At 57.5% G+C, this 25,344-nt stretch overlaps 3 protein-coding genes across 7 annotated transcripts; 2 read left to right on the plus strand and 1 right to left on the minus strand.

The window, feature by feature from the left end:
• Positions 1–261: 261 nt before the first annotated feature.
• On the plus strand, positions 262–7,313 carry ARHGEF25 (Rho guanine nucleotide exchange factor 25). Of its 3 annotated transcripts, XM_030323042.2 has the most exons (16): positions 262–373; positions 673–787; positions 3,056–3,270; positions 3,407–3,502; positions 3,577–3,653; positions 3,853–3,919; positions 4,114–4,217; positions 4,405–4,474; positions 4,593–4,682; positions 4,767–4,859; positions 5,047–5,097; positions 5,297–5,374; positions 5,575–5,775; positions 5,920–6,100; positions 6,344–6,555; positions 6,854–7,313. In XM_030323042.2, the coding sequence occupies exons 1-16, from the start codon at positions 275–277 to the stop codon at positions 6,962–6,964; spliced, it is 1,860 nt and encodes a 619-aa protein (XP_030178902.1). In that variant the 5' UTR covers positions 262–274; the 3' UTR covers positions 6,965–7,313. The 3 variants fall into 3 exon arrangements, with proteins under 3 accessions (XP_030178902.1, XP_030178906.1, XP_032449893.1); XM_030323046.2 differs by lacking the exons at positions 262–373; positions 673–787 and adding an exon at positions 2,011–2,116; XM_032594002.1 differs by lacking the exons at positions 262–373; positions 673–787 and adding an exon at positions 2,011–2,116 and having other exon boundaries at positions 6,344–6,459; positions 6,854–7,235.
• Positions 7,314–9,013: 1,700 nt separating this feature from the next.
• Positions 9,014–15,723, plus strand: LOC115519208 (solute carrier family 26 member 10). The gene is made up of 18 exons (XM_030323047.1): positions 9,014–9,361; positions 9,816–9,926; positions 10,492–10,649; positions 10,826–10,990; positions 11,248–11,400; positions 12,141–12,223; positions 12,379–12,526; positions 12,657–12,770; positions 13,477–13,554; positions 13,648–13,743; positions 14,157–14,263; positions 14,374–14,443; positions 14,516–14,632; positions 14,769–14,802; positions 14,881–14,963; positions 15,054–15,108; positions 15,235–15,341; positions 15,657–15,723. The coding sequence occupies exons 1-18, from the start codon at positions 9,019–9,021 to the stop codon at positions 15,693–15,695; spliced, it is 2,061 nt and encodes a 686-aa protein (XP_030178907.1). The 5' UTR covers positions 9,014–9,018; the 3' UTR covers positions 15,696–15,723.
• Positions 15,724–15,791: 68 nt separating this feature from the next.
• Positions 15,792–23,403, minus strand: B4GALNT1 (beta-1,4-N-acetyl-galactosaminyltransferase 1). Of its 3 annotated transcripts, none has more exons than XM_030323050.1 (11): positions 22,991–23,403; positions 22,171–22,389; positions 21,451–21,615; positions 21,223–21,329; positions 20,716–20,756; positions 19,734–19,914; positions 18,613–18,720; positions 18,296–18,486; positions 17,687–17,827; positions 17,187–17,427; positions 15,792–16,599 (listed from the first exon to the last, which is right to left on the minus strand). In XM_030323050.1, the coding sequence occupies exons 2-11, from the start codon at positions 22,386–22,388 to the stop codon at positions 16,382–16,384; spliced, it is 1,611 nt and encodes a 536-aa protein (XP_030178910.1). In that variant the 5' UTR covers position 22,389; positions 22,991–23,403; the 3' UTR covers positions 15,792–16,381. The 3 variants fall into 3 exon arrangements, with proteins under 3 accessions (XP_030178910.1, XP_030178909.1, XP_030178908.1); XM_030323049.2 differs by having other exon boundaries at positions 21,451–21,549; positions 22,991–23,071; XM_030323048.2 differs by having other exon boundaries at positions 18,622–18,720; positions 22,991–23,071.
• Between the last annotated feature and the right edge of the window lie 1,941 nt (positions 23,404–25,344).

Here is a 25,344-nt window from a genome sequence, read left to right on the forward strand (position 1 = left end):
TGTCTCCAGAGCGCTTGGGGAGAAGGTATTTAGTGGGCTCCTGCCACTTCCATGTCCGAATCGGGATTTAGAGGGGTTTGTTTGTTGTTGAACTTTGGTTGTAGAGAAGGAACAACCCTACCCCTTTGAGAAGTTTGGCTGGGATGCGAGTAGGGGCGGAGCCGGGCAGGGGGCGGATTCTGCAGCAGCAACTCCCCGGACGCACGCAGGCCTTGAGCCCCCCAGCTTCCGTGCCCCCTCAGCCCTGAAACTTGGAGCAGGGTAGGGGTCCAGCATGAAGCCCCCGGACCGCCCCGCCCCTGGCCGCACTGACCGGATACTGGGGGTCATGGGGGGCATGCTGCGCGCATGCGCCCTACCCGGGCAGGCGGGGGTAAGAAAGGGGGACCACGGTGGGGTCGGGTATCTTTAGGCGGTTTCAGGAGGTCTGCACCCCACAAATGAATTTACCTGCAAACAGGGATTCTGCAGGGCAGAATTCTGCAGGAATCTAAGAGTTCCAAAAGAGGGCCATAGCCCTGGTCTGGGTGAACCGCTCCCTCCAACCCAGCCTCGGCGACCGTTTTACAACAATGTGGATTTGACAGGAGGAAAAAGGGAAAGCGGGAGGTCACGTCTGGGCTTGGAGGGCGGTTTCCTTACCACCAATCTTACTACCTTACTACCACACAGCCCCCGAAGAGAAGCCCCCTAGGGCCAGGAGGGACCGAGCCACAGTCTGACTGTACCGAGGGGCATCAGAAAGGGGAGCGCGAACGTGAGGTTCCCGCCTGGGCTCCGCTGCCCGGTAAGAAGCTGGGGGTGGGTGGGGCACAGTTTGCGGTCCTGCGCAAAGTGGCGAATTCAAATAATGCTGCGCTTATTAGCATAAAGGTTCGCATCTAATCTGCATGAGACCCATTTAATTGCCAAGACCTCCAGGCTTCTCGCCCTCTAGTCCGCGGTGTGTCCCCCACATCAGCTGGTCCCGAGCCCCCGCAGGCGGAGTGTCCCCACGCCCCACCCCTGGCTCGTCGCCAGCCCAGGCTCCAGGACTTCGCCTTAATTGGTGATTAGCCTCAGCTGGAGTCCTGGGGCCTGGAGGAAAGAAGGGTCTGGCGAGAGGGCGGCACCTGGGCGGTGTTCCCCACAGAGCTCCCCATTCACTCATCCCCGAAGTTGGGGAGGGGGCTTGTCTACTCCTGCGCGGCTTGGGACAGTCCCAACACCCAGGACGTCTTCGCACAGATCCAGGCCCATCCGTCCGCTCCCTTCTCCACCGCAGAGGCTGAGGGGCAACCTGGGCAGACCCCGCCGCCCGGCTTAACCCCCACCCAGCGCACCGCAGTCGGGAGCCCGAGAGGCAGGAGGGAGGGGAACCCGAGGCGGGGGAGCCGAGGCTGGAGTGGAGAGGCGGAGGCTGTGGGGACGTGGAGTGGGAACGTGGTGGTGCCTGGGGGAGGGGGATTGGGGCTGGAGCGCGGCACAGGCTGGGGCTGGAGCGGGGAACGGGAGGGAGAGGGCGGAGCTGGGCCGCAGAGGCCCCTCCCCGCGGCGGCACCGCGGCCGGGCCTGTTATTCGGCTCGCCGTTCGGCCCGGACCCGCGCAGCGCCAGTGACTCGGGGAGTCGGCCCCCGCCTTCTCCCTGCCCGGGCCTAGAACCATCCCAAACCCGAGAGGCCGGAGACAGAGCTGGAGAGGCTGCCGCATCCCGGCCCAGCTTCCCCCACCATCCTACCCCTCCCCGCTGGACATCTGGACCCTGGGCCACGCACCGACTGGGTTCCGGAAACACTCCCCGCCCAGCTCGGCCGCCCGGCCTCGCGCCGCCCGCTCTGCAGAGCCCCCAGCCCTCCTCCAGACCAGACTTCCGCCTACCCCTGGACTCCCCCTCCCTGTTCCCTCCCTCCCCCCCTCCCCCAGCCTGGAGCGGGGTAGGAGGGAGGGGGGGTGCGCGCCCGGCGCCGTCCCCGCCCCGCCCCCCGTGATTCCCCCTGCATGGCCGGCCCGGGTGGGGGGTGCGGGGGGGCCCGGGCGCCATGCGGGGGGGGCACAAGGGGGGTCGCTGTGCCTGTCCCCATGTGATCCGAAAAGTGCTGGCAAAATGCGGCTGCTGCTTCGCCCGGGGGGGACGTGGTGAGTTCGAGGAGGTCGCAACGGCCCAGTGTTGAGTTGGGGCGGGGGGCGGGCCGAGGGTTCAGGACTTCGGATTGCGCTGACCCTAGGGATTTAGAGGCTGGAGACCTGTACCTGTGTTTTCCAGGAAAGTGACTTAATAGATGATCTCCAAGATCCCGTCTGCCTCCAAATTTTTATCAGTTCAAGTTAAGGAAATTGGGGAAGGGGCAGGAGACTCTGCTCTCTGTTTTGTAGTCAACTGGGTATGAGAAAAACCCATCCACAATCCCCTTGGGCCTAGAACTGCATCTTCCTTAAATCCTTTTGCTGAGAATCTACTTCAGATCTGAAAAGGGCCAGAGGAATGGAGGAATGAGGATGGGGGTCTAGCAGGGGCTTTATGACAAAGCACAGCTCCTCTGTTCCTGGGCCCAGGGCAGATAGCCCTCACGAGCTCTCCTCACTTGCCCCCTCTATTGGGTTTGTGCATGTGTTGGGGAGATGGGCTGCAGAAGTCTTTTCTTTTTATAGTGATTACTGCAACTGGTGGAGGAGGAGTCTGGGGGTGGCTGATGGGCTTTTAGCTGCCCCCCCCCACCTTCTCAGGGAATGGTCTGTGCCCACTGGAAGGGGGCAGATTGTAGGAGAGCAGATGGCCACCCTCAGCTTCCAGTGTCTGCCCAGATGGCTGCCCCCCCATATCTATGCCATGCTAAGGATATGGGGGAACGGAGGTTTCCAGGCCTTGGGAGCCCAGGTGTTTACTGTCCTTCCTTCCAAGGGTGCCTAGGTGAAATTTTCTATCCCTGCCAACTCAAATGAGGATGGCAAGAGAGTGGGCCCTGGGGGGAGAGGGCTCAGCATCATGAAGAGGAGCCTCTGGGAGCTCCCTAGGGGCCCTGCATCTGGAGCTAGAGTAATATCTATGGCCCCTTTTCTTCCCCCACTCCCCATTAGAATCCTATTCCATTGCTGGCAGTGAGGGGAGTATCTCAGCTTCAGCTGCTTCGGGTCTGGCTGCCCTCTCTGGCCCCAGCTCTGGCCTCAGCTCTGGCCCCTGTTCCCCGGGCCCCCCAGGGCCAGTCAGTGGCCTGAGAAGATGGTTGGGTCATTCCAAACATTGTCTCAGTGTGGAAACTGAGGCAGACGGTGGCCAGGCTGGACCATATGAGGTGAGCAGGGAGCACCACAGAAGCATGTATGACATCCATGAAGGACACTGGGAGAGAGGGCAGGTTGGGGGCCACTGGTCATTGGGGAGAGGTAGCTACTGTCCATGACCTCTGACACTTGACCTCTGGCTCCCAGAACTGGATGCTGGAACCAGCTCTAGCCACTGGAGAGGAGCTGCCAGAACTGACCCTGCTGACCACATTGTTGGAGGGCCCTGGAGATAAGACACAGGTATGAAGAAATGGATCTGCACAGCTCCCCAAAAGGCATCCATTTGCTTACTCTAGGATGTTCTTTCCTTCCAGCCACCTGAGGAGGAGACCCTATCCCAGGCCCCTGAGAGTGAGGAGGAACAGAAGAAGAAGGCTCTGGAAAGGAGTATGTAAGTGTCCCCACACTCTCCCTCCCTTTTGCTCCCTCCCCCTGCCCCCCAGTTGTGCAACTTCCAGAGAACTGTCCCTCACATTTTAGATTTGATACTTGGAATTTCCTCTGAGGTTGGTTGTGGTAATGAAGGAGCTTCTAGTCCAGTAGGGAGGAAGTTGCTAAATCAACCATGTGCACTCCTGCTCTCTTCCCAGGTATGTCTTGAGTGAACTGGTAGAGACAGAGAAAATGTATGTGGACGACTTGGGGCAGATTGTGGAGGTAGGTCCCTTTTCTCTTCTCAGCTGTAGCCCAGCCCTTTCCCTCTGCCCAAGGCTAATTTTAGGGGATGCCTTGATACTCCTCTGTCCCACCTTCCCAGCACCCCCCTACATCCTAGACTTCTAGGGGGGGAGGGGTTTTTCCTACCAGGGCTGGCCCCTGACGCTCACGCTCTCACCCCAACCTTCCTACAGGGTTACATGGCCACCATGGCCGCTCAGGGGGTCCCAGAGAGTCTTCGAGGCCGTGACAGGATTGTGTTTGGGAACATCCAGCAAATCTATGAGTGGCATCGAGAGTGAGTGATGGATTCCTGAGAGTGAGGGTGAAGGGCATAGATGTTTGGTAGTCTCTGTATCCCACCCATGGGCCCACTGTTGCCTGAGGAACGTTTGGAGTGGCTTAATGGCACAGCTAGGGTAGACAGCTCTAAGTTGGGTGGGGTGGGGGTATTTGACCAGCCTTTTCCCTGCCAACCCTTCCAGCTATTTCCTGCAGGAGCTGCAGCGGTGTTTGAAGGATCCTGATTGGCTGGCTCAGCTATTCATCAAACACGTGAGGCTTAAGAGGGTGGGGCCCTGGAGGGGAGGGGCTTGGGAGTGGGTCACAGCTCTCTGGAGAGGGGCTTTCTCTCCGCACCCATCCTGCTCTCCTTAAACTTTACCCCTGTTAGGAGCGCAGGCTGCATATGTACGTGGTGTACTGCCAGAATAAGCCCAAGTCCGAGCACGTGGTGTCAGAGTTTGGGGACAGCTACTTTGAGGTCAGTGGCGGAGGCACCTTGGGGAAAGGGGAACAGAATCATCAGGCTTTCCAGGCTACATAACCACCCAGTCCCTGTCCCCAGGAGCTCCGGCAGCAGCTGGGGCACCGCCTGCAGCTCAATGACCTCCTCATCAAACCAGTACAGAGGATCATGAAATACCAGCTGTTGCTCAAGGTCAGGACCACCTGTTCCCTGGGGGTACCTCTGGTTGGGACCGCCCTTTTCTCATTCATCTCTTTAGAGTTCCTAAGGCGCCCCCCATACTTCCTGGGCATCCTCACCTGTGCCTTCAAGGGGAGGATGTGAGAGTTTCTGAGGGTGTCCTCAAAACCTCCCTGAGCGTTTCTTTTCTACATCTTAGGATTTTCTCAAATATTACAGTAGAGCTGGGATGGATACTGAAGAGCTGGAGGTGAGGACTCCCAGATCTTCCTGGACACTTTTTTTTATCCTTCCAGGATCTTACTGTTTTAGTCTTCTGGGTTCTCCCAGCTCCTTGGGTGGTTTGAGCTGTCTCGCTTTTACGGGGAGGCTGGTTGAGAGGTGAAACATGGTCTGAAGAGGTCTCTTCCTTGACAATGACAATGCTTCTCTCTTCACCTGTGACCCAGCAAGCTGTGGAGGTCATGTGCTTTGTACCCAAGCGCTGCAATGACATGATGACCCTGGGGAGACTTCGGGGGTTTGAGGTATGGGGATAGAACAGGAAACTGGAGGCCCAATGCTCTTCTGCCCCAGTCTGAGTACTTGGGACGTCCTAATGGGGAATTGTCCTCCCCTGGGACTGACCCCATGGTTGGTTGGGAGCGTCAGGGGAAGGAGGGAGGAACAGAGAGTGTCCCTTTTCTCTTCTCGCTTTTTTCTCAAAGCCACCGTCCTTTGGTTCTAGGGCAAACTGACTGCTCAGGGGAAGCTCTTGGGCCAGGACACATTCTGGGTCACAGAGCCTGAGGCTGGCGGTCTGCTCTCCTCCCGGGGTCGAGAGAGACGTGTCTTCCTCTTTGAGCAAATCATCATCTTCAGCGAGGCCCTGGGAGGAGGAGTACGAGGTGGAACGCAGGCTGGATATGTGTACAAAAGCAGCATCAAGGTGGGGAGGAGGCCACAAGGGAGGGGTCTGCCTGGGATAGGGTGAGACCTCTGAGAGAATGTCTGGTTCTTGGATTTGTTGGAAGGGGCAGGAACCAGAGAGGGCCTAAAGAATTTGGGGGCTGTCTCCTATTTGCCAATCCAGGTGAGCTGCCTGGGACTGGAGGGGAACCTCCAAGGTGACCCTTGCCGCTTTGCACTGACCTCCAGAGGGCCAGAGGGTGGGATCCAGCGCTATGTCCTACAGACTGCAGATCCTGCGGTCAGTCAGGCCTGGATCAAGCAAGTGGCTCAGATCCTGGAAAGCCAGCGGAACTTTCTCAATGGTGAAGCTCTCACCCTCCCTCCCCCACATGTTCCTTCAGCCCTTTGACCTCCTGAATCCCTCCCTCACTGCCCAGTCTCCAATCCCTGCCCTCTGACCCCAGCTTCTCTTCATCTCCCCAGCAATTTATACTGGCTGACAGTTCATGGGAGGAGGGCAAAGTGGGAGGGTGGTCTGGGCAGAGCTCTTAGGGAAAAGGCCTGTCTCTGTTGTAACTCTCCTTCTGTTCCTCTCTTTGCCCCAGCATTGCAGTCACCCATTGAGTATCAGAGGAGGGAGAGTCAGACCAACAGCCTGGGGCGGCCAGGAGGGCTTAGAGTGGGGAGTCCTGGGAGAATCCGGCCTGGAGACCAGGCCCAGGTCAGCACACAAGCACCCATCAACGGCTCTCTCCCCTCCCTGCTGCTGTTGCCCAAAAGGGAGGTGGCCAGAGCCCCCCTGCCCCTGGACACACAGGTATGAGGAATGGAGCGCCCCTGCTATAGAATGGGGAGGGCTCCTCTTGTTCTGGGATCCCTAAATTCCCTTCCCCCCATATTTCCTTATAACCACCACCTGCCTTTTGTCTGCCCCTTCCTACTGCCCTACTCTTACCTGTCCCTCCTCCAGTTCAACCCTGGGAGAGGCTGATGGTCTCGGATCATCTAAGATGCCTGGCAAGAGGAGGTGGCTTGGCTAGGGCATGCACTGAAAAGACAGGAGTGAGGGTGGATTCCGGAACTTTTTTTATCCTCTGACTTGAGTCTTTCCTCAGGCCCTCAGTGACTTCCCCCAAGCTCCTCGTGACTCTCCTCCAGCTCCACCAATCCCAAATACCCCTCCCTGCCAAGCCAGACTTGCCAAGCTGGATGAAGATGAGCTGTAACTGGTGAAGGCCTGGGGTGGTGCTGGCCCGGCCACCCTATTTCCCGAGGAACTTCAGGGCAAACCTTCTGGCACCACCTCAGAATTCCTTCTTGATGTGTCTGGAGAGGGGGCAAGGCTGGGAGTGGTGTTGACTTGGACGAGGATACCTAGACTCAAAAGGACTTCTTTCTGTTTAAGGAATGTAGGTTCCTTCAGCTCCCACCCCTTCTGCATGCATCACAGGTGCCCCCCCAAAAGGAGGATGTGTGGGTGGGTGGGAGGGCTGGGGCAGGGGCCAGGTAAAAATGATTGGTTTTGATTTTGATTTTGTTTCTTTCGGTTTTCTGAAAATAAAGCTTTTGTGATATCACTAAGGCTGCTGTCTCGGCAGAGGGAAGGGGAGCTATGGGAGGGGTTGGTGGGGTGAAGTGAAATGGAGAAACCAGCTGGCGTGTGGACAGTCTGGTGAGAGGAGGACACAGGGTGTAAGAGAAAAGATGTCACTGTCTTTGTACCTGACCGACAGCTGCAGCATCTCACAGTCTAGACCTGGAACTTGGGACCACTGGAAAACCCTAGTTCCTAGATGTATATCCTGCCCTTTCCCCAGCCTTTTTCTCCCATCTCTCCATTCTAGACTCCATTGGGAAGTCCAGTGTGGTCTGACTTCCCACCATTCCCCCAACACCCAGATTCTAAAGCACTAAATGCCCGAGTACCTTTCGTTCTGAGGCCTCCAGGTTCTGCTGAGGGAGAATGGAAAGGTGGAGAGGAGGCTGGGGGCTGTGGCACTTTTCAGCTTTGGATCTCCTTCTTTTTGCGGTCTGCGAGGTCATAAGGCATATCCATCGTGAGCAGGAAAGGATTCTTCTTCAGGCCACAGACCCAAGATGCACAGCCCACAGGGGCCTTCACCCTTCCCTACTTAGGGACAGCCCCTGGGACAGAGAAAGCCAAACACGCCGAGATCCATGTCCAGATGCCCTATCCTGGGTCTGTGGGCATCGGTGTGTCCACTGTGTCCATTTGTCCCCTGGGCTTGGTCACGTGTACTTGGGCTTCCTCAGCAGACAATAGGCTGCTGGGGTGGGAGGGTGAGGAGGAGCAGGAGCCTCCCTGTGGGCCTGAGGTCCCTTTGGCCGACAATGGGGGGAGGGACCTCTAAGGGGGGGGACAGGACGTACAACCCAGATAAGACTTCTGGGGAACAATAGGAGGAATTGAAGAGGGGAGACCCACCCTCCCTGTACCCCACCCCCAGGGCTTTGGGGTCAGGGACTGGGGACCAGAGGGTGATGGGGAGGGGTGCCAAGCATTCTTGTAAATGGAGGAGGGGGTGGGGAAAATAGGATTCTGGAGCTCAGAACCTCTGTATCTCTTGAGGGACCACAGGGGTACATGAGGTGGGTGCATGCCCCTTTTGAACTTAACTTAACCACAAATATAAGTTTTTGAGGACCTACATTGTACATGTAGCTGTGGCCCAGCTCAGCAGTTTGTGACGCTTCTCTGCCCACAGAGCCTCTTACACTTTCTTGGGGGCAAGCTGTGCCCCGTGAGGATTTGGGTCTGGGGTAGAGGTATGTGTGTGTTGTGGGGGGGGGGGGGGAGGGGCGGCATCTTCACCTCTTGGGGAGGGGGGATGCAGAGGCTCTGGGAATGACAGGTCACAGCGGCCCAGCCAGCTGTCTCCTCCTAAAGGGCCGATGCGAAGGGAGCCGGGAGTGAGCAGGTGGGAATCAAAAGCTTAGGAGTGGTAAAAAGTGGGTGTTGGGTGTTGAGAATGCGCTATCTTTTGGCTTCTGTCTCTGGTCCCTACACCTTTCCACACCCCCTCCTCCGCCCCGCCCTGGCAGCCTCCGGAGCCCGCGACCCCGCCAAGGACGTCTGAGGAAACGCCTAACACAGAGACGCCCGCTCCCGAAGCCTTTGCTCTCTCCCGGCTGTTGAAGGTCCCCAAGAGAGGGCGCCCTCCGGGGCTGGATTGGACCCTGCTTCATGGAGGCGGGACTCAGGGCTAGCGGGTGGAGGGCTATTTAAGACTAGGCGGGGTTGGAGGTGGCCAGGGGCAAAATGAGTGGGCTACCGGGCGCCGGGACCAGCCCAGGCCTGGGAGAGGCCTCCGACCTTAAGTTCCCTCTGGGCGCCAAGTTCAGGGAACCTCTCACCGAGGCTCGGTTCCAGCGGCTCTTCGGAGACGCAGAGCAGGCGCCGGAGCTACTCGCGGAGCCTCGCTCGTCCCGACTGTGCAGACGGTGGAGGCGGTTGGCCAGCGCTTGCTCCGGGCCGGGGGCGTGGCGCCTGCTGCGGGCGCGGCTGCCCCCGCTGCGTTGGCTGCCCCACTACCGCTGGCGGGCCTGGCTGCTCGGGGATGCCGTGGCCGGGGTGACCGTGGGCATCGTGCACGTGCCCCAGGGTGAGCGGCCCTAACGCTAGCCTGTCAGCGGCCCAAGCTCGGGGGGAGGGGGGGATGCAGGAGCTGGGCACCTGGGAGCGAGGGCTGGGTTAGGGTGGCCGAGGGTTCGGAGACAAGACCTCAGACCACGTTCTGGGTAAGGACCACGGAGCTGCATCAGATCCCCACCCCCAGCCCCCTTCATTTGCGCAATCCTTCTAGAAGTCTTGGACACGTTCCGGGTCAGGGAACTGGAGAGAGGAACAACCCCTGCACCCTACTCCCCGGAGGACTGGGCCGACACGGATCTGTGACCTTGTCCGCCCCACAACCTCCCACCTCCCACCGAGGCCTGTTAACCCCTAGGTTCCCTCATGTGGCATGATTCAGCGTCCTCTAAGAGTTTGGGCGCTAGTCACCTTTCCCCAACCCCACACACAGACCCTGAAGATCATCCCTTTCATTTCTCATACAGGCATGGCTTTTGCCCTCCTGACCTCAGTGCCTCCAGTGTTCGGACTCTACACTTCTTTCTTCCCTGTCCTCATTTACACCTTGTTGGGGACTGGTAGACACCTGTCCACAGGTGAGTAACCCAGTGACTCCTCTCCTTCTCTGTAGGGTGAGAATGGATGGGGGTTTGAGACTTCGGCCCTTGGAAGCTCCTTAGCTCTTATTCCCCTCTTCCCCTCCCCTTCTTTCCTTCCGCCTCTGTCGCTACCCTGCCAGGAACCTCGGACCTAGGCAAAGCTTGCTGCGGGTGCCGAGTGGGGGCAGAGAGAAGGGAGTTTCCTCAGAACTTTTCTTCCCCCATGACATTTGTTTTAAATGAACATCTCCGGGACTTGGAAAAGGGAAGAAGAGATGCGCGGTCACCCAAAGGAGCGCGCAGTCCGCGGGCGGTCTGCGGAAGCGGGCAGTGATGCAGTTAGAGGGCAGTTTTTGCCCGCCGGTGCGCCCTTCTTTCCTCCCTCACCGCCGGTTCCGGGCTGCTGCACGGGCTCTCGGCCCCACCGTCTTCGTGAGAGCAGCAGCCTTCCAGAAGAGCGGGGTCTGACTGCAGCATCCAGGCCCGAGGGCGCGAAGCCCGGACGGTCGCCGCGCCCCAGGCGACACAGCTGGTGATCTCTGCGTTTGTCCCCCGGCCCTAGGAACTTTCGCGGTACTCAGCCTCATGACAGGCTCGGCGGTGGAACGGCTGGTGCCCGAACCCCTCGGGGGGAACCTGAGCGGAATCGAAAGGGAACAGTTGGACGCTCAGCGGGTTGGGTCGGCTGCAGCTTTGGCCTTCGGTAGCGGGGCGCTGATGGTGAGGGAGGACCCTGGGGGATCCACACTGGGGCCGGGGGAACTGGGCCAGGAGAGAGGGAGGGACAAGTGTCATGCGCGGGTCTAGGCGGGAGAGGTGCGCGGAGCAACTGGCGCACTGCGCTCTGGCGAGTCCACTCCTCCTCCTGTAGTGATTGCGCATCTTCTCCCCTGCAGCTGGGCATGTTCGCGCTGCAGCTCGGCGTCCTGTCCACCTTTTTGTCGGAGCCGGTGGTCAAAGCGCTGACCAGCGGGGCCGCGCTGCACGTGCTCGTGTCCCAGCTGCCGAGCCTTTTGGGGTTGCCCCTCCCGCGACAGATTGGCTGCTTCTCTCTCTTCAAGGTGGGGGTGGAGAACGGCCGAGAAGCGGCTTCTAGCGGTCCTGGGAAGAGGGAAACCGGGAAAGGAAGGACGGCGAGTGGAGGGATAGAGGGTGACGGGGGCGGAGGAAAGGAGATTAGAACCACGTGGCTGAATGAGGGGCGCTGCGGAGACGGAAGCTCTGATGGGAGCCGGGAGGCCTTGCCTTGGCCGGGTGGGTCCGCTCTGAGGGCAGTCGACCCCGGCCCCGGGCCCTCGATCACCGCCCCTGCCCGCAGACGCTGGCCGCTGTGCTGACCGCGCTGCCCCGGAGCAGTCCGGCCGAACTGACCATCTCGGCACTCAGCCTGGCGCTGCTCGTGCCGGTCAAAGAATTGAACGTGAGATTCCGAGACAAGCTACCCACCCCGATCCCGGGGGAAATCGTTATGGTGAGGATGGCTCCCGGGTCGCGCGGTCCCCTGAACCACACAGACCTTGCCGGTCGGGTAGGAGCTGGCCGCTGCCGCCCCCTCGTGGAAGGCAGCGAGCTTACAGAAAGAGGTCCTGTGCACACGCGTACTTTTCCAGGCCTCTTCCCAGAACACTGTGACCGTGCAGAATCCCCCACCCACACGGTCCCACTTCTCTGGCAGAGCCTCTTCTAGACCTCTTAGAATGCTTTCATCCTGCTTACAGCGTTGCCTTGAGGTGTCGCTCCCCACAGCACCTCCACTGCTCTCCCCCTACCGGGTCCTTCACTGTAATTCAGTTACTCTCCCTTCCCACGCCCACCTGCATTTCTCTCTCTCTCTCCCCCTCCGCCGACTAAATAAGTGTTCCACATCTCCACCCATACGCGGGAGATCCCTAGATCTATCCCAGCTGTCCTACTTAGAATGGCTGGGTGTACTTCCTGATATCTACCATCCCTCATGGGAGCGGAGCGCCTCTTACTTCCTCCGGTCCATCTCTTACCACAGCCTCAGGTATACCTCATTCCTTTCCCATTCCCACTCTCCTTCACTCTCGATTGGCTGTCATCCCAAACATATCCCAACTCCCCCAATTGCTGGGCCCCTGCAAACACCTAATGCTGCCTTTTAATCCTCTCTCATGTGAAGCTTCCCCCCCCCCCCCGCCTCTTCCAGGAAGCTCATCTTCTGCCGTGCTCTAATTTGCTCTTTCCCAGGTGCTTCTGGCCTCTGTGCTGTGCTTCACCTCTTCCCTGGACACAAGATACAACATCCAGATTGTGGGGCTGCTGCCTGGGGGGTAAGAGAGAATCAAGACACCAGCCCGCTATTCTCAGACTGCTCCCACCCACACCTCCTTCTTGGCCTGTCCCGCCCTATTACCCTATTTTCTCTTTCTTCCCCATACCCTTCTTATACACAACCCACCCTCACCATGGATCCCTCTCTCTCCAGATTTCCCCAACCCCATCTTCCCGACCTGGCTGAGCTGCCCAGGATTCTGGCTGACTCACTGCCCATCGCACTGGTTACTTTTGCTGTGTCCGCCTCCCTGGCCTCCATCTATGCAGACAAGTATAGCTACACTGTTGACTCCAACCAGGTGTGACTTTGACTGAAGACCCCAATTGCATTCAGGAGACAACTCCCTAATCTGATGTCTTCCCCCCCCCCCCCCCCCCCGCCCCATGCCTTTGTCTCTCTCTCCTCTTCATCTGACTGCATCCCTCCAGGAGCTCTTGGCACATGGTATCTCCAACCTCATCTCCTCCCTCTTCTCCTGCTTTCCCAACTCTGCCACTTTGGCCACCACCAGCCTACTAGTGGATGCTGGTGGGAACACACAGGTAAGAGCTTGTCCTTGGGTGAGAAAGGGGGTGGGTATTAGGTTGGGGTGGTGGTGGAGAAACAGGTGGAAGACCGGTAGATAGATACCTGGGGGGCAGCTGTACAGAGGAGAATGGTGAGGGAGAGTGAATGAGGGGGGGGTGGTTTCTAGGTAGGAGAGATAGAAGGTAACAAGGCTCCATTAAGACCTTGGCAGACTCTAAGCACTGAACAAGTTTACAGTGCCCATATGTAGTTCACAATAAAAACAATACTAAACTGTCATATAAATTTGAAAGACGAAATTCTGACCCCCGCCCCATGAGGACGTTTTCTTTTAAAAAGAAATATCACATATGACAGTCTCCCCCTAATATTTCTGCTTTCCTACTTTGCTGGTGCCCCAACAAGGTGGTTCCCTGCTTTTAGGGTAATGCAACAGTGGCTTTTAAGGTGGACATGGGCTACAAAAATAGGGAAGTTGAACTACGCCTAGGTAGAGACCGGTGAATGACAGGCATTTAATTGGAAGAGGGGAAAGGTGGATGTGAGAGGCGGAATACCAAGAAGGGAGTTGAAGACTGAGGAACGGCTTCATGGAAAGGGGATTTGGGAGGAGGGAGACTTCCAAGGAAGCCGAGGCAGAGTGGGGCAGGCAGACCAGCTCTCACACAGGGGTGAGTGAGGTTCCCTTCCTTCTCTGCATCCATCCCTCCTCCTTTCTAGCTGGCAGGTCTCTTCTCCTGCATAGTTGTCCTGTCAGTGCTGCTCTGGCTGGGGCCCTTCTTCTACTATCTGCCCAAGGTGAGGAACAGCGGAGGCATGGGGGTGACTGGGGGTGGTGGTGGCTACATTCTAGGACACTGGGGCAGTTAGCTTGCCTCTTCTGCCCCCAAGGCTGTCCTGGCTTGCATCAACATCTCCAGCATGCGCCAGATGTTCTTCCAGATGCAGGAACTTCCACAACTATGGCGCATCAGCCGCATGGACTTTGTGAGAGTGGCAGCATTACCCCCAGATTGCCCCCTCCTACTTCCCAGCATCCCAGCCTCTGCCCTGGATTGGAGCTAATTGTTCTGGTCCTAAATGCTGCAGCTCCCCCCCCAATCCCCCCCAACATGCATACCTCCTAATCCCATTACTCAGAGACACGGTGGAGAGTGGGGTTTGAACCCCTTCAGACCCGAATATTTGTAAATCCCCAGCTAGTGCAAGGTCTGGGGTGATTACATTTCGTGTATTTCCCTTGTTGGGTCAATTCTGTCCCTTCTGTCATTCTTTCTACCTTCTCCTGGGCTATCCCTCCCTCTCATTTGTCCAGGCAGTCACTGCCCCTGGACCTCCTTCCCTAGCAGCCATGGCCTGGCATTTCTCCGGGGCATATCACTCCCATCCATGTCCTGCAGGCTGTATGGATGGTCACGTGGGTGGCCGTAGTGATCCTGAGTGTGGACTTGGGCCTGGCTGTGGGCGTGATCTTCTCCATGATGACTGTGGTCTGCCGCACCCAGAGGTGGGAGTAGAGATGAGAGGAGTTGGGAAGAGGGGTGGGGAGAGGACAGGTGCTTGGGGTGACTCTCCAGCCAGGCCAGGCTGGGAATCTGACCCCAGCTTCCTGCCCAGGGTGCAGTGCCTGGCACTTGGACTTGCTGAGGGGACGGAGCTCTACAGGCCACTCGAAGAGAGCCACAAGGTGGGTGGGCCACAGACAGAGAGGGAAGGGAAGATTAGGCCCAGAGGTTTTTCTGACCCTCTGACATCTTAGCTCCTCAAGGTCCCGGGGCTCTGCATCCTGAGATACCCAACACCGCTCTACTTTGGGACCCGCGGGCAGTTCCGCCGCATCCTGGAGTGGCACTTGGGGCTTGGAGAAGGACGCAAGGTGAGAGGCTTGGTCAAAGGGGAGTGTGGCTTCTTTGGGAGTGGGAGGCAGGTGCGGCTTCTCAAGGGGATCATTGTGCTTAAGGGGCGCACGCTCATGCTTGTGTCTTGTGGTGACTGCCCTTCTCTACCCACAGGAGACTCCCAAGCTAGATGGCCCACCTGATGCAGGTGAGACGGGTGACAAGGAGGGAGATTTGGGTGTGACCCGTGGAGGCATCTGGGTATGCTTGCCTTCTCCCATCCTAGTTGCTGAGCCTGTCAGAGTGGTGGTCCTAGACTGCAGTGGTATCACCTTTGCAGATGCTGCTGGAGCCAGAGAGGTGGTACAGGTGAGGGACGGGGTAGGTTAAGGAGAAAGTCCCTTTATCCCATGCCTACCCTCTGATGTGGGATTTAACCCCCTTGCCCCGCGTCTGCAGCTAGCCAGGCGATGCCGAGATGCTGGGATCCACCTTCTCCTGGCTCAGTGTAATGGTGAGAGGTGTGGAAGACCTGGGGATGGGGGGTGGGGTGGGGTGGGGAATAGCTGGATGCTTGGGGGAGGGAAAAGGACGCAGTGTGGATTTAAGATCTAAGAGTCTGACCTGCCTCTCTACACAGCCTCAGTGCTGGGGACACTGACCCAGGCAGGACTCTTGGACAGAGTGACCCCAGAGCAGCTGTTTGTGAGTGTCCAGGACGCAGCTGCTCATGCCCTGGAGAGACTGGTGAGGGGGCAGTAGGAACCGGAGTGAGATCCAGGAGGCGCTGGGGTGGAGCAAGTGACATGTGAGTCAGTGGCTGAAGATCTAGGCAGAGGGTTTGGGGAAGGGGGCCGAGAAGGAAGCTGGAGGAAGAAAGTGGGGGGATGAAATGATTAGTCAATTTAAGGCTAAGCCAAGGAGACTGGGCCCAGCTCCGCATGAAGAGCTGGGGAGCTAGGGTTTGAAAGTGAGGTGGTGTGCCCCCCAGAAGACTGCCAAATGCCAAGAGAGGGAGGAGGGTACCTAATCTACTCCTGACAGGTCCCCTCTCCTTTCCAGGAGCCTACAGGTCCAAAGACATGCACAGTGTGGGTCTGACCCGGTCATTTGGAGTGTGGAGGGTCCCGACAATATGTGTGCGAGGAGTCTCCTCACTTCATGTAACTAATAAAACAAAGCTGAGAGCCACTGGGGTTCATGAAGTGAGTCTGGGTGTCCACACGCCTGCCCTCGGTGCCCCTTTCTCCATGCCCGCGGCATTGCAGAGACACAACTAAAAATGGCTTTCACTTGTGTGTTCACCGGCCCCCGCCCCAGCTCCAGAGTCACTGGTTCTCTCCATACGGGTGGGGCTGGAACCGGTGCACAGAGTCCTGGATCCAGAGATGGGGGAGGGGGCACAGCCCTGGGAATACACGTTGGGGGGCTTCCCCATCCCCTCAGTCCCAAGGAGATGAGAGTATTTCCATTTTAGGTTCTTAGAGTCCCCATGGGCTTTTTGGCACTTGGAAAGTGACCCCCCCCCCACTTCCTGCCCCATGAGAAGAGGGTTGGGGGGAGGACTTGGCACTGGCCGTGGGTCGAGTTATGGCTCCATCGCATCGCTGGGCACTCGCAGAAAGGAGGAGTGTCACCAGGACAAGCCCCTATTTGGGATCGGATTCTGAAGGGGATCAGGGACAGTCAGTGGAGTAGTCACTGGGTGGTGGGTGGGGTTTGCTAGAAATTCCTGGCAGGGACAAGGAGGCAGGCCCAGCCTGAGAGTTGGAAGGCCCGAGTGGCCATCATTCTGCGGTCATGCACTGCAGCCGGTGTTTGAAGAAGAGTAGGCGGTGTTTGGCCACCTGACTTTCATCCAGCGATCCTGGGTAGCGGTACCGGGCATAAGTCTCTGCTCCCACATCCCTTGAGGTCCAAGGCAGTTTCAACTTAGATGCATGATCCACAACGACGTCTGAGCAGGAGCCCACCCGCAGGGAACCAAGCCCGTCCAGGAAGAATTCTGGCAATGGAGGGAAGGGGAGTACACAGTGAAGCGTCTGAAGGGCGCAGAGGGCCGAGCCTTAAAGGGAGAACTGAGAGTTGGGGTACACAGGCTGCACCTGTAAAGACTCCTTTTGTGAGGGCCTTGGGCTAGTCAATTCATTTGGGTCCTAGTTTTACTCTTACGTAAAATGAAGTCAACATCCTTACTTTGTGTTTTGAGAGCATACCCCCATCCTCCCCAACACACACCTAAATAAATGTTCAATAAATGCTGAACAGGCCGCTCCAGGAGTGTGGTCTGAACCAGGGGAAGCGGCTGGGACTGGACTCAAGGTCTGACAGTGGTGGGGGAAGTTAAAGGCTGGCCAACCCAGTAGCTGTACTGGGCTTGGAGGTTTAAAGGGTGTGCGGGCCAGGAGGGAGGGAGCCCTGTCTCTTGCCCGGGGCGCAAGGCTTGGTAAATTTTCGCAGAACTCTCCAGGGGCCCCGGGTGCCAGCCCTTGGGCTCCACTGGGGTGGGGGTAGGAGTGCCCGCTGCCTTTGGAGCCTCGCCCAGAGCCCCGCGGGGGTCTCTGCCCGGGGTCGGGAGGGGACGCCACTCACCCAGATGCGCCACGCGGCTGAGCCGCGGGTCGAAGCCGACCTCGCGCACCTTGTCGGTGCGTGCCAGGAAGAAGTTGACCACGCCGTCGGTGACCACGCAGCCCGGAAAGCCGACGAGCTCGTGGTGGAAGCCGCGCCTTTGCCGGAGACAGTTTCCGCGGCCTGGCGCGCCGGGCTCCACGCTCAGCAGCTGCCGGTAGGTGGTGGCGAAGCCGGAGATCTCGCGCACCGCGCCCCCGACCTGCGGGGAGTGGGAGGTTGGCTCCAGGCGGGACGGGGACTGCCGGCAGTTAGATCCGCGCTGCCCCTCCCTCGGGCGGTTCCCCGGCCGCGTCCTCTCCCGCTCCACCCCCGCAGGACCCAGATTGTCCCCCAGGCTCCCTTCGTCGGCCTCTGTCCGTCCCAGGGCCGGCCGCTCTCGGCCGGGTCTCCCCCGCCGCTGCTTTAGCTTGCTGGAGTCCCTCCTTCTCCCACCCCACGTTCCGCGGGCCCTCCCTTACCAGGTCCAGCGACGTCCGCTCCAGCACGTCCACAAGCCTCTCCAGCCGCGTCCTCGCCGTGAAGACAAAGTCGTCGTCCACCCACAAGACGTACTTGGTGGTTACTTGGGATACGGCCAGGTTCCGGCCTGCGAACCAGCCCTGGGGGCAGGGTACATACAGTTAGTGAGGCTATAGAGATAGGACACAACCCCTCTGCCACCTTTCCTCCTCTCTCCCGACGCATCTCTAAACTTTCCGGGACCTACCAGTGGCTCAGAGCTAGGCAAGAAATGCAGTTTCCCAACTGCCAGGGGTAATAAGTCCGTGTTTTGGGGGAGGGTGTTAGAACGCATTTAATTTATGCGTGCATTCATTCATTCATCCATCATCCATTTATTGAGCGCTCCCTAGGTGCTAAGCACATTCTAAGGATGCAGCGCGAATAAGATAGGCGCGATTCCGCCTCCCACGGAGCTTATTATGTTCCAGGAATCGCCGTGATTCACAGGCACCAGTATTTCTGAGGCAGGTAGTCCTGGAATCACTACTCCGGTGACTTCAGACCCACCGCGCGCCTCTGTCTCTCGGCGCCCTCTGGCGCGCGGTTCAGCCTTGCGGACTGCGCACCTTGCCAAAAGGCATGAGATAGTGCTCGATGTGGGGGCCACTAATGCTCTCTGGCTTGTCGCTGTCGTCGGCGATGACCACGGTGACCGTTGGGTAGAAGCGGCGGATGCTGGCGATGAGCGCCCGAAGCCGATTGTAACGAAGGAAGGTCTTAGTGGCGATGGTGACCAGGGCGCTGATATTGTACTGGGCTGGGAATGAGGGACAGGGTTAGGTGCAGAGAAGGAGAGTGGAAGTGAGGAGCTGGAAAACATCTCCCACGTCCTCCCTCTCCCAGCTTCTCCCCACCAGGCCTGGATTTAGGTCCTTGAACGCACCAGCCTCACCTCCCTGGGGTAGAGACCCAGGTGGGTACAGCCGAGGGTTGGGTGGGTGTCTTATGCGAATGGTAAAGGCGGCCTCATGTCCCTCCGTGGAGAACCGGACTGGGAAGAAAGGACACCAGACGTGGTCCTTAAAGTTGGGACAACATTCCCTTTTCAGCAAATCACTATTTAAGTGCCTACTCTGTGTACCACTTTCCTGAGCCCTGGTGGACAAGAATGCAAGGTGTTTACCTCCATGGCACTAACACTCTAATGGGTGGGAGAAAGAAAATTAAAGATTTAATTTTTTAAAATGATTTAATTAAAAGCTAACCTTTATTGAGCATTTACTATGTGCAGGTACTTTTTAAGTTTACCTTAAATATATGAACCCACTTAACCTTGACAAGCCCCATAAGGTAGATTCCTGCTACAGAAAAAGGCATAGAGAAATTAAGCAACTGGTCTACATTTACACAACTCTTAAGCAACAAAGCTGAGATAGGAACCTAGTCATTCTGGTTCTAGGCTAAGTAAATAAAATTCAGATACTGGCAAGCACTGAATGGAAAATAAAGCAAGTAATGTGATAGTGAAGAGGAGACATTTGAGCTGAGATCCAAGTGACAAGAAGGAGGCAGCCACGCAAAAATCTGGGGGAAGAGCATTCTAGGCAGAGGGAACAGCAAATGCAAAGGCCCCAAAGAGGGAGCAGATTTGGTGTAGCAAGTCTTGGAGAGAAGGAGGCGGGCTGTGTTGTGCCTCTTTTGCTGGAGGAGACACGGGAGCTCTTGGACATGAAGTCCCTTGCCCTCCAGTAAGTGGTGGTTTGGGAATAGAGCTTGAGCCTTCTGGCTCCTGGGGCAAATCACTTCCTGGGGCCCCCATGGTTGGCCTGAAGAGGGGACACACCCGAGGCTCGGGTTTCCCTTTGGCCTGCTCTGGCCCCAGATGAACAAAGGCCCCTTCTCTCCCTCTCTGGCCCTGCTGGCCTAGCTGAAATGCCCATTGTGTGACTGGGCAGCTCTGGCCATTGCCCGAGTATCTCCCACACCCTCTGCCATTTGCCTGATTCAGCCTTTCTGGGCTCTCTGTTGACCCAGCTTGCCCCTGCCTCCGCCCAGACCTCACACCTGTGTCTGCTGTGTTTGCCTGGTAACTTCGGCTGCTATAAGTAACCAGTTGTAGCTGCCGGTTGAGTTGGTCCAGCCCTGGGCTGGCGAGGGTGAGATCAGGCTGCCCCTCTCCAGTGAGAGTCACTCCCGTCACTTCCCCGGCCACGTCCCAGGTGCCCAAAGAGGCAGTCAGGTTCACCTGGGAGAGGGGGTTGGAGAGGACAGGGTTAGGCCTCAGACCTGCCTCTTGCCTCCCTGGTTCCTCCATCTTTCTGTTGGCAGCCCTGTCTCCCTCCAGCATCCCATTTCCCGCCCCAAGTTTATTTATTTATTTTGAGAGAGAGAGAGAGAGAGAGAGACAGAGAGAGAGGCAGGGAGAGTTTCCCAAGCAGGCTCCGTGCTGTCAGTGCAGAGTTCCACACAGGGCTCTCAATTCCAGCAACTGTGAGATCATGGCCTGAGCTGACACTAAGTGCCGGTTGCCGGGCACCTGGGTAGCTTGTTGGTTGGGTGTCGGACTTCAGCTCGGGTCACGATCTCACGGTTCGTGAGTTCGAGCACCATGTTGGGCTCTGTGCTGATAGCCTAGAACCTGGAACCTACTTCTGATTCTGTCTCCCTCTCTCTCTGCCCCTCCCTGCTCTCACTCTGCCTCTCTCTCTCTCAAAAATAAATAAATATTAAAAAAAAAGAAAGAGTCAGTTGCAGGGTGCCTGGGTGGCTTAGTTGGTTGGGCGCCTGACTTTGGCTCAGGTCATGATCTCATGGTTCGTGACTTCGAGCCCCGCATCGGGCTCTGTGCTGATAGCTTAGAACCTGGAACCTATTTTGGACTCTGTGTCTCCCTCTCTCTCTGCCCCTCCCCCGTTCAAGCTCTGTCTCAGTCTCTCTCAAAAATAAATAAACATTAAAAAAAAAGTCAGTTGCTTAACCTACTAAGCCACCCAGGCGCCCCCCCCCCTCCATCCTTAGTGCCCGCCCGGCCTCCCCAGCCTCTTACCTGGTAAAGCTCCTGACCAGAAGCTGCCTGCAGGCTCAGCCCTGGGAGGAAGGAGAGGGAATCAGAATCCCAGACAGCCTTGAATTCTTCCTCACTTTCTCTTCTCTCTTTCACCACACACAGCACAGACCTTCTCACCCATCCCTCTTTGTTGAGGCCACAGCAGGGCACATTTTGGGACGCAGCCTAGGGTAACTGAGTTTTCACTCCTTTCCATCAAAGTGGTAGCTCTTTATGGCCTGCCCCACCTATCCACCTAATCTTTGGTCGGCAAAGAATAGATTCTTTGTCCCAAACCTCTCCAGTTACAGTCAGCTGCAGTTCCTGACGACCCTACAGTTCCTTTGGTCCTCACCTCCTGCCTCAGGAACCCCCTTCTGCTCTCAAATCCTGCCTTCATCAGAAGCTCCCCCCGCCTCTTATTCCAATCTTCCTTAGCTCTTCCTCACCCAGCCTTGAGCTCCACCACCCCCACAGTGGCTTAGGTCACCCCCCAGACCCCCCCACCTGGCACCAAGATGCTCCGGAGGGGCTGGACCTCCACACCCTGCAGGGGGTATTGAAGAGGGGAGTTGGCAGGGGCTATGAGCAGCTGGTCAGCAGCAGACTGGCTCCTGGCAGTGGAGGACAGAGAAGGAATCAAGGGCAGAGGGGCTCTCCTTCCTGTCACACCCTCCCTCCAAGCCTCCCAAGGCTCACCCTCCGCAGAGACATGCCCTCTTTTTCAGCTGGTACCTTGAAAGGAAGGCCTGGAACTCCTGCTCCCTGGAGGCAGAGGCAGCCCTCAGCTCTTCAGGGTCAAAGGCCTTCGTGAGGTCAATGGCTCGGAGCTGCCTTTGGAAGGGGAAATGAAAGCTCCCTCCACTGGCCTCACAACTACAGTTGTTCCCAGACAGCCGCCTGGAGGGGGGATGAAGGGTCATCAGAGCCCCGCCATACAGCTCCATACATCCCGCTAAATATTAACATGGCGCCCCACACCTTGGCCCTCCGACCTTGCCCATCCAACATCTGTCGCCTTAAACACTGCTCTTCAAACAGCACCCAGGAGAGGAGACCCACAATGGGACGACCCATCCCCTAAATCTGGGTTTTACAGAGGTGTAGAAGAGGGCCAGTTGCTAGGATTTCAGAGTTGCCTCCCCACCATTCAGGACCCCACCTGGACTCTCCTTTCTGGTGTCCTGGAACCATCAGGACATCAGAAAGTCTTTCAGGCCCTCCCCTGCCTGCACACCCTCCCCTCCCCATCACCATGACAAGGTTCAGGAAGGAGAGATTTTGTTTCCCCAGCCCAAGATTCACAAGCAGCCCCCCCACCCCCCTCCCTCAACCAGTCAGGAGAACTGAGGCATCAGAGCTCAGCAGTGCAGGAAACAAAAGCTCCCCAGACCCCCTCCCCCCCCCCCCCCCCCCAGTGAGCGCCGCCCTGCCGCCACCACTCCTGGCACTCACCCCACCACTTGCTCCTTTATCCTGACCGGGATGTGTGCATAGCGGGGCTCAGGCGAGAGGTCTGGCAGCTCTGGTCTGGAGGGGCCCTGCAGGGGCGTCCACAGCGCAAGAGGTGCCCGGAGGCCCGGAGCGTCCCGGGTGCTCACGTACAGGAGCCCCAGAGAGGCGCAGGCGAGCAGCAGGACCAGCACGCAGAGGGCCCGGCGGCCCAGCCGCATCCTGGTGGGCGGGAGGGGTGGGAGGGTGAGAAAGGTGCGGAGGGGAGGCGCGGGCTGGAACCCCGGAGCCCCGCGGTTCTGGAGGCTCCGGTCAGCTCCTCGGGAAGCTCTCCACATCTCGGCGCGCTAGGATTTGCACAGCGAATCGTTGCCCCCGGCCCTCCTCCCTTCGCTCCCGGGGCCTCGGGTCTCCCGGCCTCCTTTCTTCTCGCCCTCTCCCGCATCTCGGTTTCCTCTCACGCCCGAGGCCTGGCATCTTGATGCAAGAGACCTTTGCATGCAGCGGTCTCCTCGCGGCCGCGTATAAGTAGGAGTGCACTGCTTTCTTCGAGCAGCGGACGTCCCCTGGCCCGCCGCCCCCTGGCCCGCGCGTCCCCCACCCCTCGGTCCGAGCATCACCTGGCCCCCAGTGGGCTGCACAGGGCGGCTCCACACCTTGCTTGTCATGAAAAATGCAGAATCACGCCCGCGCCGTTGGATGCCCCCGGCGGAGGTGACGGCGCGAGTGGCCCCGGGGAGCTCGTGCGGGGGAACGGGGGGGACCGGCGAGCGCGCCGCCTCCCGCCTCCAGCTCGGGCCCCTCATCCCGCCCGAACACTGACCTGTCTAACGCTCTAAGGCCGCCGCAAGATTTCGGTCCGGGCTGCGCCAGGCTCTCAGCCCCGGCCTGAGGGTCTTCATGGGGCCGGAGGCGGCCTGATCCGGGAACCCGGCGTGAGCCTGGGTCGGGGGGATCCTCCTGCCTCTCGGGCTCGCCCAACCCCTCCCGCCTTCGGAAGCTCAGGGCTTTGTAGACCTCGGCGCTGGGTGGGTGGTTCTGGGCGTTTCCTGTGGGGGTGGAGAGCAGAGTTGAGAAAGCGCGGCGCCCCAGCTCCGGAAACAAAGCTGGGGGTCCCCGGCACCCTGTCCCCCTTGCCGGGCGGGGAGGGCTCAGGCCGCCGCACGGTTGTCCAGATCGCGGCGCGGAGCGGCTCGGCTCCCGGCTCGTTGCGGCGGAGGCTCCGGCTGCGCGCGGTGAAAGCGAGCGCCCGGGCGCCTTCTGGTGGGCGCAGAGGACATTGCGGGGGCGCCGCGAGAAGGTCCTTCTCCCGACCCTCCCAGCCCTTCGCTGGCAAGCCTGGCATCTCAACAGCTTGCCCCAGTCCCATTCTATTCCCTATACCCACGGAGCCTCGGTCTCATCCAGACTGTAGGCTACGATACTGGCTATGGGAGGAGATGGAACCGGCGCCCTACAGTCCCATTTCAAAGGAAGGCTTGGGTAGTGAGGGTGAGATAAAAGAAACCAGACTAGACCCCAGACAAAGAAGATTTTGCCTGGCTGACAAAGACAGGTTCACATCCTCCCTCCCATCCTCGCCTCCCCCGTCCCAAATCCTCTAACACTCAAGAAGTAATTCAGTGCCTTTTCCCCTTGAATGCTTCTTGTTGCAGACGTGCAGAGGGAAGTGGTTAGGTTGCCTGTAGGTTTTTTTTTTTTAGATGAAATTTATTGTCAAATTGGCTTCCGTACAACACCCAGTGCTCATCCCAACAGGTGTCCTCCTCAATGCCCATCACCCACTTTCCCCTCCCCCACCCCCATCAACCCTCAGTTTGTTCTCAGTATTTAAGAGTCTCTTATGGTTTGCCTCCTTCCCTCTCTGTAACTTTTTCCCCTCCTTCCCCACCCCCCTAGTCTTCTGTTAAGTTTTTTAGGATCCACATATGAGTGAAGACATATGATATCTGTCTTTCTCTGACTGACTTATTTCACTTAGCATAATACCTTCCAGTTCTATTTACGTTGCTGCAAATGACAGGATTTCATTCTTTCTCATTGCCAAGTAGTATTCCATTGTATATGTAAACCACATCTTCTTTATCTGTTTGTCAGTTCATGGACATATAGGCTCTTTCCATAATTTGGCTATTGTTGAAAGTGCTGCTATAAACATTGGGGTACAAGTGCCCCTGTGCATCAGCACTCCTGTATCCCTTGGGTAAATTCCTAGCAGTGCTATTGCTGGGTCATAGGATAGATCTATTTTTAATTTTTTGAGGAACCTCCACACTGTTTTCCAGAGTGGCTGCACCAGTTTGCATTCCCACCAACAGTGCAAGAGGGTTCCTGTTTCTCCACATCCTCTCTAGCATCTATAGTCTCCTGATTTGTTCATTTTAGCCACTCTGACAGGTGTGAGGTGGTATCTCAGTGTGGTTTTAATTTTTTTTAATTAAAACAATTTTTTTGAGAGAGAAACAGAGTTTGAGTGGGGGAGGGACAGAGATAAAGGGAGACACAGAATCTGAAGCAGGCGTCAGGCTCTGAGCTGTTAGCACAGAGCCCCGCACCAGGCTGGAACTCACCAACCTCCAGATCATGACCTGAGCCAAGTCAGATGCTGGAACTCACCAACCTGGAGATCAAGACCTGAGTGGAAGTCAGATGCTTAACAGACTGAGCCACCCAGGCACCCCAAGGTTGGCTGTAATTCTGTATGCAAGCATTAGACCCATAGACTCCCTTCCCTACTTCCGGATTCATGACCCTACCTATGGTTCCATGGTTCTAATAAAAGATGTGTCAAGATCTTGAGTGGGATTCTCACCCTCTTTATACCAAAATAAATTCCAGATCTATCAAATATTTTAATATTAAAAATGAAACCAGAAAAGCAGTAAAGGAAATCATAGAGTTTTTGTGTTTTGTTTTTTATAAACTTAGAGTCCAGGAAGAGATCTCTAAGCAAGATATAAAAGGAATAGTAATAAACTTGCATATATAAAAACCTCGAGTGCAGGAATTTTTAAATTTTTTTTTCAACGTTTATTTATTTTTGGGACAGAGAGAGGCAGAGCATGAACGGGGGAGGGGCAGAGAGAGAGGGAGACACAGAATCGGAAACAGGCTCCAGGCTCTGAGCCATCAGCCCAGAGCCCGACGCGGGGCTCGAACTCACGGACCGCAAGATCG

Source organism: Lynx canadensis, chromosome B4 (genome assembly GCF_007474595.2).
Source record: "Lynx canadensis isolate LIC74 chromosome B4, mLynCan4.pri.v2, whole genome shotgun sequence".
NCBI lineage: Eukaryota > Metazoa > Chordata > Mammalia > Carnivora > Felidae > Lynx > Lynx canadensis.